Source organism: Orycteropus afer, unplaced genomic scaffold (genome assembly GCF_000298275.1).
Source record: "Orycteropus afer afer isolate SDZICR_OR568_19922 unplaced genomic scaffold, OryAfe1.0 scaffold00083, whole genome shotgun sequence".
In the NCBI taxonomy this organism is placed as follows: domain Eukaryota; kingdom Metazoa; phylum Chordata; class Mammalia; order Tubulidentata; family Orycteropodidae; genus Orycteropus; species Orycteropus afer.
The window spans coordinates 1,409,430-1,422,605 of NW_006921670.1; the positions used below are offsets into that span (position 1 = coordinate 1,409,430).

The window sequence follows — 13,176 nt, forward strand, 5'->3', positions numbered from 1 at the left end:
GTCCATCCCTCCATGTACTCTTGCCCCCTGAGCTATCTCCCTGTGCATAAACAGCCCTTCTTTCTTCCATGATTGATCTAAGGAGTGTATCTACCTCAGGTAAACGTTCAACACTTATGCCAGTCTTTTGTTTGGTTGGAAGCCATAGACGTGGGTTCAATTCCAGACCTGAAGGGCAGCTAGGGGCCAGAGTCTCAGGGTTTCCACCAGGCTCTGTCAGACCAGCAAACCTGGTCCGCCCCCCTTTTTTTTTTTTTATGATTTTGAGTTTTGTTCCACATTGTTCTCCCTCTCTATCCAGGATCTCCTACCTAGATCCCCCCTCCGAGTGGTTGACAGTGGTAGCCGGGCACCATCTAGTTCTTTTAGTCTCATAATCATATAGGCTGAGGATCCCATGGTGTACCAGTTGCTTGGACTAATTGTTTCATTTGTTTTTGGTTTTCTTCATTCTTCTTTGCTCTGGATGAGATGAGACCCATCTAACAATCTGTGCTTTAACAGCATTTCAGGGGATTCTGCTTGCCAAAGCTTGAGAACTGTTGCCTCACTTCAACCCTACAAAGGAGAGTTTGGAACAGGTTCATTCCGGTTCTTTTCCCTGCTGAGATCTACTCTTCCACTCCCAGATACACTGAATCAGAACCTACAGTTCCACAAGAGCCCCAGGTGATTTGTATGTAGACATAAATCTGCAACAATCACTTGACTATTTTGTAAAATGTAGGTTTGAATGAATGAACAGGTTTGATGCCCTGCTACAAAGTCACCATAATTATCCCATTTTACAAATGGGACAACTGAGGCACAACGAAGCCTCCAGAGACAAGCTCTTAGAGAATACTACGAGTTGACGTCAGAACCTAAAGTTTTCTTTGGCCATTCACTAATAACTCAGTATTGAGCTCCTATTTCGTGCCAAGCACCGTCACTGTGGTAGGTGCTGGGGCCTCAGGGCCTGGCCCTCACGAAAACTAGTCCCAGGAGGAGGTGGGATAGGGTCTGTCGGCGTGGGTAGGGTCCAACACGTTATACCAAGAAAGGGGCCAGGCTGGACGGCCCCTTTAAGGGGCGTGGCCTGGAGGCGGAACTGTGGAGCATCGCGGAGAGGCGCGCCGGGGAGGCCTAAACCGCGCAACCCGGAAGTAGTTTGGGTAAGTGGGAATTGCGCCGCCGGAGGCCTCACCGCTATGGGCCGCAACAAGAAGAAGAAGCGAGATGGCGACGGTCGGCGGTCCCGTCTCGTTCTTAGCTTCGACGAGGATAAGAGGCGGTGAGTGTAAAAACTGGACCGAATTCCTCTTGGGCCGCCTGACAAGGCCTAAGCCAGGTCCGGGCCGCGCACGGCCACGCGGAGGGCCTTTCCGGCCCCGCCCCCTGGACACACCGGGAACTCCCCTGCGACTCCCATTCCTGTCGCTGAATGGAAGCGCCTGCTTCCGGCTGCCAGCCCTGTGGAATGGAATCGCTCGTCCCGCCTTCGCTCCACCCTTCTTGTCCCCCACGCGCCTACCGCTTAGTATGTACACGGAAAGCTGGATATTCGGTTGGCTTCGGTCCTTATATTCTAGCACAGCTCACAATCCCTGTGTGCCGTAGGCTATTAACCATTGTTGATGAGGGAATGAAAGAAAGTGGCTTAAGTTCATTCATTCACTCGCCGGACTTACTGTATACTTCAGCAGTGTGCCAGCCTCGGGCCAGGGAGCAGGACTTCTGAGCTTTAGTGTCCAGTCATTCAACGGGAAGACTCAATGCCGCCTTGGCACATAGTAGTGGATCAGCGAAAAGCATAGTGGAGGAACTGATGTGAACTGACGTAAAGGAGACAACGGGGCCAGGTATCAGATCACCCCAGTTGCAATGCAGTCCCCCTCCGACTCATGGTGACCCCCTATGTGTCGGAGTAGAACTGTGCTCCATAGAATTTTCAGTGTCTGATAGTTTGGAAGTAGGTCACCAGCCGTTTCTTCCTAGGTGCCTGTGGGTGGACTCAGACTATCAGCCTCTTCTTTAGTAACCAAGCACATTAACCATTTGTACCACCCAAGGACTGCAGTCGTCAGATTAAAAAAAAGCAAACAAACCCATTGCCGTGGAGTCAGTCTGATTTACAGTGACTCTGTATACCGAGTAGAGTTGCCCCGTAGCAGTTCCAAAGCTATAATCTTTATGGAAGCAGACTGTCACATCTTTCTCATGCAGAGCAGCTGGTAGGTTCAGACCTTTTGATTAGCAACCATGCACTTTAACCACTGTACCACCAGGGCTTCTTAAGATACCAGGTGCTTAGCCCACTGCTGTCAAGTGGATTGTGACTCATAGTAATTCTTTGGGAGAGTAGAACTGCCCCATAGAGTTTTCAAGACTGTAAATCTTTACCGAAGCCAACTGCCACATCTTTCTCCTGTGCAACTGCTGGTCAGTTCAAACCTCTACCTTCTGCTTAGTAGCCATGCACTTTAACCACTGCACCACCAGGGCTCCTTAAGGTATAAGTTGGGGGAAGGGAGCGCTGCAACGTTATCAGGAAACTCCCAGAGTAGTATCAACAGGCCCTACAGGTGCGTCAGAGTTGTGGGTGACTTGAGCAAATGGCGTGTTGGTCTTGTGGAGGGTTGTGGAGGTCTGGGTGAGGGTGGTCTTGATGGCCCCGCTGATGATTTCATTTGCTGGGTGACGGAGCCGTGGAAAGGGCCCTCTCCCTGTGTTGTGTGTGCCCACAGCCTATGCTCACCACCTCGGCCAGTTGCTCAGAGCAGAGACCCTGGGAGTCACTGAGTGAGAAGCAGCAGCATTTCCCTTGTTCTTCAAGTCTGATGCTCCCTATCACCTGGGGAGAGTGACCCAACCTCTCTGTGCCTCAGTGTCCCCATCGGTAAAATGGGAAGTGATGTTCATCTAGGAACCAGAAGGTGGGTGGTTTTCGCCCACCAGCTGCTCCAGGGGGAAAGATTAAACCCCAGGAAGCCCCCTGGGGCACTTCTGTGCTGGCTGTAGGGTCTCTGTGAGTCGGAATCAATTGAAGCATCCGACAGCAGCAGCTACACAGTGTGTTGTGAGGACGAAACAAGTCAGTAAATCTTTGCCGTGGTGGCCTGTAGTGAGTGCAGTGTCCCATGCCTTGCCCTTCTTGGAGCGCACCCTCCTTTGCTTGCAGCCCCTGCTGACTGTCCCCACTTCCTCCCACAGGGAGTACCTGACAGGCTTCCACAAGCGGAAGGTGGAGCGGAAGAAGGCAGCCATCGCGGAGCTCAAGCAGCGGCTGAAGGAGGAGCGAAAGAAGCTCCGGGAGGAGGTGCAGCGGGGAGGGCGAGAGGCAGTCTCTGTGGGCCGCTGAGGGGTCCGGGGGTGTTAGCCAGACCAGGGAGCAGTTCATAGAGGTGGGAACGCTGGGGGTGTGGGATGGGCTCTCCTCCCAGTCTTGCCCTCTGAGCCCTGTTCACTCCTGCGGGTGAGCAGTGTCCCTGCCCAGGGTTGGGCCGAGAGGCCGTACTCACTGTGTGCCCTGGCCTTTTGGTTGCAGCGCCACCAGGAGTACTTAAAGATGCTGGCCGAGAGAGAGGAAGCTCTGGGTAAGTGCCATCCGTGGCCTGCCTTGGAGAAGAGCCAGCAGGCGTGAGTTTACTCATCCCTTTTGCTGAGGGGGCTGCACAGAGGCCTACTCTGCAGCTCTGGGGGTCTTAGTGGTGACTGGGGCACCAGGGTGATTCTCAGGTACCTCTTAAGTATGCGGGTGGCAGAGACCAGGAGGAGACCTGAATATCCAGGTGCCGATTCTGAGGAGAGAGTCTAGTTTCTGAGGCCTTGAGGGACTGAGGACGACAGCAGCTCTGTTGTCATGCAGGGTCTGTCCTGGCAGGCTGAAGTCCCCCTGGAGAATGAAGGGAGGAGTGGCTCTTGTTCGTTCAGCTGCAGGCCAGGCTCGGGAACCTGTCTCTTCCCCGATGCCCTCCCCTAGAGTGGCAGGGCCCTCACACAGCAGGGAGGGGCTGGAGCCTGGTTGCTTGTGCTGATGTCTGGGTCTGTGCCCACCCCACACAGATGAGGCAGATGAGCTAGAGCGGCTGGTGACGGCAAAGACAGAGTCAGTACAGTACGACCACCCCAACCACACAGTCACCGTGACCACCATCAGCGACCTGGACCTCTCAGGGGCCCGGCTGCTCGGACTGCCACCACCTGAGGTAGGTCCTAGTCCCAGCACAAGGGACATTGACCTGTCGGGAGGCTGCTGAGTGCTAGTCCATAGCTTGGGGGTTCCAGTACTGGGCCCCCTTCAGGGCCTGGACAAGATCCAGTGGCTTCCAAGGCCGGCTCTGCCACTACGCGGCTGTGGGGCCGCTGCTTTACCCTGCCTGCTTCCCTTCCCCCACGGGCACATTGTGGGTTGTGGATAATAGCACCCGCCTCATGGAGCTGCTGTGAGCACTCAGCACAGCGCCCAGCCTGTAGCAAGTGCTCAGAAAAAGCTCCAGCTGTCTTCCTTTCCCTTACACGATACTCACACGGCTCACGCGAGTGTGCTGACAGTGAGCATGGCGTTGGTCTGTGGGCTGTGATTCACCAGCAGGTAGCAGTCGGCACTTTAAAAAACATAAAGCAGATGCATATAACCGAAGATACCAGAGTGCACCACAGGCGGTGTCCTTGCATGAAATACTTGCTTTAGCTAAAGTCATGCTGCTGTGGTTTGGGTAGGAATTTCTATACATGTATATACACAGAAGCCCTGGTGGCACAACGATAAAGTGCTTGGCTGCTAACCAAGAGGTCAGTGGTAGAAACCCACCAGTGGCTGTACTGGAAAATGGACCTGGCCATCTGCTTCCCTGAAGTTGACCGCCTAGGAAAGCTGGGCGTTCGGCTCTGTCCTGCAGGGTCGCCATGAGTCAGAAGACACTGGACAGCACCAGCGACAGCAGTGCACCCAGATCGTCTGACTCGTTGCTCCTCCTGGGCTGCAGTTCCCTCAGGCCTGAAGGCCCTGCCTGTCATCCTAACTGGCCTCACACCCACTAGTTACGTTCGCTTCTCTGCGAGGTCTGACGGACAGACGAGTCCTGCCCATTCTGCACCAGTCGCCTTGTGACTGTGTCTCCCACAGGCTGCAGCAGGGAAGGACTTTGAGTCACAGCTCTCCCCACGTCAGCCCTCTTTGGGGCGTATGCCTTGTCCCAGCAGGCCTGGGAGGTGACAGAGCACGTCCCCCGGTGACAGAGGCGTGATTGTTCAGGGTACTTGTTCTTGCCTCTGCTCATCCGTGTGGTAACATTCCTTTCTCTGTACTGCTTTAGCAAGGGACCAGGGCTGAGGAAGACGTGTCATCCGTGGAGAAGCCAACCAAAGCCTTACCCAGGAAGTCTAAGGACCCCCTGCTGTCCCAGCGGTGAGCCCTGCCCGTCTGCTCCTCTGGCCCTGTTCCTCGGGGCTGGACTCTAAGTGCTCTGGCTGCAGGTGGTCCTCAGCCTCCCCTCACTGTCCTTTCTCCTGTGGCAGTGTCTGCCCGGAGTCAGTGGGCCGACTTGGCTTGAAGTTGACATCACGCAGCCCAGCCCTGTCATGACTTCCCCTCGCTGAGCTGGGCTGTCACTCAGCCCCAGCCCGGCCTCCCACCACCACCCTATTCCCTAGGGTGAACCCCGGCCCTGGCCTCACTGGCCTTCTGCCCTCCCACAGGATCTCCTCCCTCACGGCGTCGCTGCACGCACACAGCCGCAGAAAGGTCAAGAGGAAACATCCCCGACGGGCCCAGGACCTGGCCAAGAAGCCACCGAGCGCCACTCGCACCACCAAGAGCCAGCGCCGCCGGCTGACAGGCAAAGCCCCTCTCAGCAGGGAGTGAGCCAGCGAGCCAGGCCATGCCAAGCCCTGCTTCCAGGACCTGTCCCGTCCTTCCCTGGCTCTCCCAGATCCCAAGGGTGGGATGCCAGGACCCGGTCTGGCTGCCTCTGCCTGAGGACCGCCCTTCTGAGCCAGGCTTGGGGTGTCTCCCACATGTCTGTCCCTTTGCCAGCACCCATCAGGCTGAGGAGCTATGTGCGTTTGTGGTTGTTTACCCCAGGCCTTAATTTTGCGAGTCAGGGGCGGGCCTCTGGGGTGGCAGAAATGGTTAGGGGGTGGTGGGTCCTTCCTCTCTCTCCAGCACTTTTCCCGTTGGTCGAACCCGGAGCCCACTTGCTGGTCCGAGAAGTGGGCACCAGGTCAGGGTGAGTAGCACTAGCACTCCAGTCAGCTCGCTGAGACTTTGGTCTTGGCCTTTCTCCATGGCCTTGGCAGAGGGAAGCAGGTGAGTCCCAGAGTCCTGCCCAGCCCCGAAATGCACAGCTTCCCCAGGCTTCCAGAAGCTTCCAGGAGGAGCCCCACAAAGAAGGAGTGGTTCTTCCTTCCTTTCCACAGAAAATGCATCTCACCTTCTGTAAAAGTGTGGCCCCTTCAGGACAGACCCATCAGGTGCCGACTCTTTGCTCCAGGCTCCTTTCAGTGCTTCAGGTGTAGCTTCACAGCTAATGGACACTAGCCTGGCCCCTTCTTTGTCCCAGCTTATGAGCGACGGAGGAGGTGCTGCCTCACCCTGCCCCTGCCTCACTAATGCACCCTGCTGTTCCGCTGGCCGAGAGGGGCCATTGGCCGACCCAGGTCTACCTGCGCAGGCAGAGAGTAGGTGCTGGCGAGGGCAGGGTCCCCGTGCACTGGTACAGATAGGGACGGGACCAGCAGGGCAGCCAGGGCGTCTGTCCTGAGCACTGCCACACCTCGCTTTGCCACTTGCTTTGGCTCCTTTGTGATCTGGGGGTGGGAGCCTTAGGAACTTTGGGCTGTGCCCTCGTTAGGGAAAGCAGGTTAGACCCTGAACATTAGGGCTGGGAAGGGGATGTGATCCCTGTCCTGGGTGAAGCTCAAAGACCCTGAGAGACAGACAGATAGTGACAGGAAAAGCATGTAATTTGGGAGAGAACCAAGGTGCAGGCTCCACCCCAGCTGGGGAGGCAGGGCCACCCTGCACTTCAGGAGCACCCTGCCCAGCCACTGGGCATGCTTAGGAAGGGTGGCTCAGCTAGGCTGTGCCAGGGGGTGGACAGGCTCCCTCCCATGTCTGTCTGGCGATGCCTGGTGCCTGGCTGAAGGCCACACCCAGACGTGGGATTGTGCAACTCAGGGCTTGTGGCTGGGACCTGCCCCTTGGGCTGAGCCCTCAGCTCTCTCCACCTGCCCTTCCTGCTGTCCTCTTTCCTACACCCCCCACCATGTTTGGGGTGGGGTGTTACTCCCGGCTTGGCTGCCTCCATGCCAGACAGAGGGTGGAGTCGGGCTGGGCTCTCTGGATGGCTCTGGGACTCAACCCAGGGCATTGCTTGTAGGCCCTGCCTGGCCAGACCCACTGAGCAGGAGCACGGCAAGCCCTGGAGATGAGTGGACACAGCAGGCCTTGAAACTGGGCTCTGCCATATGGCCACTGGGTGAGCGCCTCCCAGTGCTGACCTCTGCGTCTGCTTCCCCATGTGTAAGACAGTGTAACATACCTACCTCTCAAGGTTGCCCCAAGGCTTAAATGAGATCACAGACCTGAACTCCTTCCCCCAGCGCCGGCACTCCCTCCCTGGGTGCACCTTCAGCACCTGCTCACTGCTGCCATCAGCTCATGTCGGACCCAGGTTCCTTCACCCATCTCCAGTGACGTGGGGTCATTTATAGCATGTGATGTTTACAAGTATTAAATTCTCATCCACACCCTCCTTATATACTGTCGGTTCTTCCAGCAGACCAGGGAAATTGAGTCACAGTGCTTTGGCCAATCCTGGAATCGAGAGTGGTGAACCCTCTGGAGAACCAGAGTCACCCTCTCGTGGTTAGTAAGACATGGTCCCCACATCTCCTGGGGGAGACGGACACCTGGAGTGCAGCCTTAAAGTGTTAGAGGACAGACAGCTATCCAGGTCCAGGGACCACAGAGCAGATTGAAGGGTGTGAAGGCTTCACCACCTCTCAGCTGGGGCTGGGATTTAAACTGGGTGACCTCTGGCTGGGCACAGGAACATCCCCAGGGAGAATCCAGAGGGCAGAGGTGTCCAAGCCCTGGGTATTTCTCCAGGGAAACGGCCCACGCCCCAGATACATGCATTAACCCTGTCAGACTGGATGAACAAGCCAGAGGAAACTGAAGTGCTGGGAACTGGTGTGACCTCCAGGGGGCACCACTAACACCGTCCACAGTATGAAAAGCACCCCCACTCATGGGCCGCAATCTGAAGAACATCCCAGGAGCCATGCGGGTCCTGCACAAGATGCCGGATGTGGGCCCGTAAGGCTGGGGAGCCCTGGAGGTCTTCCTGGAGGGGTGCCACTCAAGCAGCACAAGGAGTGAACATCTGTTGTGTTGCGATGTCCATTTCAGAGAGAATTCCACATAGACTAGAAAGGCCTGAAAATGAGTTTGGCTTCAAGATGACTTAGTCGCATATTCAAAATCATGAAATTTCATGTGAAAGTTTGGATTCTGGCTTCTCCAGGAAAAAAGCAGACTTGTCTGTCTTGGTCACCACTTTACAGGGTAGGATGGACTGGAACCTACCAGCAGTCCCCTTAGTGTCACAGCCCTTGACCTCTGCTCCATCCCACCAAAGGCTTGCCCAGAACACTTGACTCTCCTGCAGGCCTGTGGGCTGGGAGGGGTGGGATGACCCCATTTGACAGATGAGGAAGCAGACCCTGAGGGGTCCCTGGGGTTGAGTCATTTGTCTATGGCATAGACTCACTGAGTAGTGGGACTGCACCTGTCAGCAATTGTTCTACTTCCCTGGACCTCTGAAGAGGGGTGTCCCAGCCAGGGGTCCAGCATGAGCCAAGGTGAAGGTGAGCAACCACAGAGCCTTCACGGGGCAGAGGGAAAGGTGAGGCTGGGGCTGATAGTGACAAGAGGTGGCTCTGCCTTACTGCCTTACTGGTCACTGTTATGCCCTTAGCTTTGCAGTGTGCCACAGAACCCTGGTGGTATGGTTTTTGGACCATACGCTGTCATGAAGTAACTGAGTGGCTTTGGGCAACTTGCTTGAGCCTTGAGTTTCCCTTCCATAAAATGGGGTTAATGACAGCTGCCCTTCCTGATAACACAGGGATGGTGTGAGGATAAGCACATTAATGTGTGCTGAGAGGGCCACCTGGTCCTCTTGGGAAATAGAGGGGGTATTACTACTTGGGTTAATAAGAGCCCCCCTTCTGGCCTCAGCCACCCTCACTCCCACCATCCCCCCAAGAATAAGGAGGGAGGGGGCTTCTTCCAACAGTCACCTTTGCTTCTGAATCTTGGATAGCTTACAGCACACCCCACCCATTGCCATTGAGTTGGTCCCGACTCACAGCAACCTTGTAGGACAGACCAGAGCTGTCTCACGGTTCCCCAGACTGTAATCTTTATGAAAGCAGACGGCCAGGTCGTCTATCCCATGGAGCAACTGGTGGGTTAGCACTGCCGAGCGTTTGTTTAGCAGCTGAGAACTTAACCACTGTGCTACCAGCAGTCCTTTGGAAAGGTTGACCAACATCGGAAGTCACCTCATGGCTAAGACGTAGCCCTCGCGTCTCATGGGGGAGACAGACATATGACAGTCTCCTGGAAGTTAGGTCTAATAACCCTCCTGTTTCCTTCCAGTTCTTTATCTTTCTAGCATAGAGTCTGCTGCCCACCCACCCATCATCTTCCCATGCTCTTGAAGGGCCCAACTTGGCTCCAGAGCCAGGGAGAACACTGAGGATGCCACCAACCTGGCCCCAACTCTTCTTGTCGCCCCTGCTGACTCCACTCCAGCCACTTGGCCCTCGTGTTTCTCAAACACACCCGCAGGCTTCTGCCTCAGGGCACCTGTGCTTGTTCTTCCCTGTGCTTGCAACACTCTTCCCTGGAGATGTACAGGCTCGTTCTCTCCTCTCCCTCTGGTCTTTGTTCAAATGTCACCATCATAGGTTTTTCCCAACCTTGTTTACAGTTTTAACACCCCAACACACACACACATCCAACCCTTTTCCTGCTCCATTTTTCTCCTTAGTATTTATCACCAGTTGGCATACTCCATATTTTGCATATTTCTCTCGTTTGGGGTCTCTTTCTCTCCACCTGTAAGAATGTACACACCAGGAAATTCTTGTTCAGTGATGTCTCCTCAGCTCACACAAGTGACAAGAGTCAGGGATCCATAAATATCTGATGACTTGAGTTTACAGGAGTGCCACACAGAATCAGCTCCAGGTTTTACTGATTGATGAGGGGTGGAGGGGTGGGGTCGTCCCCTGTGCTCCAGACTTTAGCTGCCGCCCCACCCCAGCCCTGCCTCTGGGCCGAGCTCTGGCTCCACTTAGGTTATCTCATCTAAGCTTCGTAATACTCCTGTGGGTATATATGTTGTCATCCTTCCTTTACTGCAAGGCAGTAGTAGTAGTAATAGCATCAGGTTCTGTCTAAGTTCAGGAGGGATCATGAGAATCAATGTCAGGCCAAGGCTGGTCCCTAGGAGGTGGGGGTCAGACACACCTCCTCTCTCCAACCTTTATCCCAATTCTGACACAGCCGTCCCTCCCACAGCCCTCTCTTCTGGGTTAGGTAAGCCACTGCCATGGCCACAAAGACCTCAAAGATGGTATTGACTTAGTTGGTTTATCAAGGTAGTAAGAGGACAGAACTCGGGATCAGGATCAGGAAGCAGACAGGCAAGGGCTGGAAGGCTCCCCTGGCGTGCAGAGCACACGCTCCCTTCTTCAGTGCAGGAAGGCTTGCTCAGCTGCTCTTGGCGGTCCAAGGAAGCGGGGCCTTCCGTCTGCTGTATGTGCTTCATGTCGGCTGTGTAGGCGGCCTCAGCCCCCTGAAGACAGGAGTCTCTTAGCCCTGCCATTTGTCACTGCTGATTCTGTCTCAGAGTCCCCTCCGGCCTGCCACACCGACTCTACTGCAGGGCCCCTTCCAGGCCTGTCCCCGGGTTCAGCAGTGTAGCCCTGGACCTGTGTTGCAGGTCTTTTAGGAGGATCCTTGCCTCATTTCTCTGCTGCTTCTCTCTTGCCTTTTCTCCTTTCTGCTGCTTCCTGGTTCCTATTTCAAAGTCTTTTGTGGGGTTGGCTGCATATGTATACAAACTCCTCATCAAGTTCAAGGCATGGCCTTCCCACCAAGCACATGAACTGACCAATCCCCTCTTGGTAGTTCACAGACACCTCATTTGCCTACTAGACTATAGTCCCTTCATTTGCATAGTATATTGACCAATCCCTGGAAGGTGCATACTAATCACAGGGCAGGCTGTAGGCTTGAATCAGACAACAGGTATCAAACCATGCTTGCTGTTTATAATTTACCCAGGAAATTGTCAACCAACCTGGACAAAAGTAACAAACCCTCTGGGGGAAAAAAAAAAACAAGGGCAAAGGTAATTCCTCAGGGTTTAGGGAAAAAAATAATCCCCCCCCGCCCCCCAAAGAACCAACGTAAAAGGCCACATAAAGGAGCTCATTTCACCACATTTGCAAACAAGCAAACAGACTCAGAAAACTGGAAAAGGTGTGCATCAGACTTGTATCTGTTCACCGTACTTAATCTGTTTGCGTTTGCTGAGCAAATAATCCCAGAACCTGGGCTATATGAAGAAGAACTTGGCATCAATATTGGTGGAAGACTCATTAACAACCTGCGATACGCAAATGACACAATCTTGCTTGCTGAAAGTGAAGAGAACTTGAAGCACTTACTGATGAAGATCAAAGACTAGTCTGCAGTGTGAATTACATCTCAACATAAAGAAAACAAAAATCCTCACAACTGGACCAATAAGCAACATCACAATTAATGGAGAAAAGATTGATGTTGTCAGGGGTTTCATTTTACTTGAATCCACAAACACCACCCATGGAAGCAGCAGTCAAGAAATAAAATGACATATTGCACTGGGCAAATTTGCAGCAAATGACCTCTTTTAAGTGTTAAAAAGCAAAGACGTCACTTGAGGACTAAGATGTGCTTGATCCAAGCTAGAGAGCTCTGGTGGTGTAGTGCCTAAGTCAATTGACTGCTAACCAGAAGGCTGGTGGTTCAAACCCAGCAGCCACTCCTTGAAAAGAAGGTTGGGTGATCTACTTCCATGGTGATAGTGCCTTGGAAACCTAAGGGGAGGTTGCTATGAGTCAGATTCGACTCATCGGCAGTGAGTTTGGTTTGGTTTGATACAAGCTGTGGTATTTTCAAACACCTCATATACATGTGAAAGCTGGACAATGAATAAGGAAGACTGAAGAAGAATTGATACATTTGAACTATGTTCTTGTTGTTAGGTGCCATCAAGTTGGCTCATAATCCTTGCTATACCTGAGCCCATCGATGCAGCCACTGTGTCAATACATCTTATTGAGGGCCTTCCCCTTTTTTCTGACCCTCCACTTTTGCCAAGCATGATATCCTTCTCCAGGGAATGGTCCCTGTGTTAGGCTGGGTTCTCTAGAGAAGCAAAACCAGTAAAGCTTATATATACATATAGAGAATGAGAAATTTATCTTAGGAAAATGGCTCACACACTTATAGAAGCAGACAAGTCCCAAGTTCTTGGATCAAATGTCAAGCTTTTCCCGACTCACGCAGCTGCAGGGGCTGGTGAGCTCAAGGTTGGCAGGCAGTATACCGGCTATTGACTCTAATGAATGACGAAGCCAAGATCTCCAGGCTGAATGGTGGGTTGTTCGCTTGCGGAGAGTTGTAGGCAGTACAACAGGATCCCAATCCACAGAAGAGTGTCTCTTTTCCCAGGATGTTCACAAATATGTTGGAAGCAGGCCACACCCTTAGGGAAACTCCCTTTCAACAGATTGGCTGCTCAAAACATATACCTCCAATCCCATCATGGGAATAACCTACATCACGGCTGCTGAAATCACACGGAATTGTAGTCTAGCCAAATTGACACACAGCTCCAACTATCACAGTCCCTCCTGACAACATGACCAAAGTAGGTGAGACAAAGTCTGGCCATTCTCGCTTCCAAGCAGCATTCCAGCTGCACTTCTTCCAGGACAGATTTGTTCGTTCTTTTGGCAGTCCATGATCCTTTCAGAATTCTTTGCCAACATCACAACTCAAAAGTCAGTTCTTCTATCCTCCTTATTCATTGTCCAGCTCTCACATGCATATGAGGCGATTGAAAATAC

At 53.4% G+C, this 13,176-nt stretch overlaps 1 protein-coding gene across 1 annotated transcript; it reads left to right on the forward strand.

Annotated features, from left to right (window-relative positions):
- The first annotated feature begins 1,190 nt into the window (after positions 1-1,190).
- NOL12 (nucleolar protein 12) lies at positions 1,191-5,845 on the forward strand. Its single transcript, XM_042781055.1, has 6 exons — positions 1,191-1,273; positions 3,193-3,298; positions 3,527-3,575; positions 4,045-4,187; positions 5,298-5,389; positions 5,680-5,845. The coding sequence occupies exons 1-6, from the start codon at positions 1,191-1,193 to the stop codon at positions 5,843-5,845; spliced, it is 639 nt and encodes a 212-aa protein (XP_042636989.1).
- Positions 5,846-13,176: the final 7,331 nt, after the last annotated feature.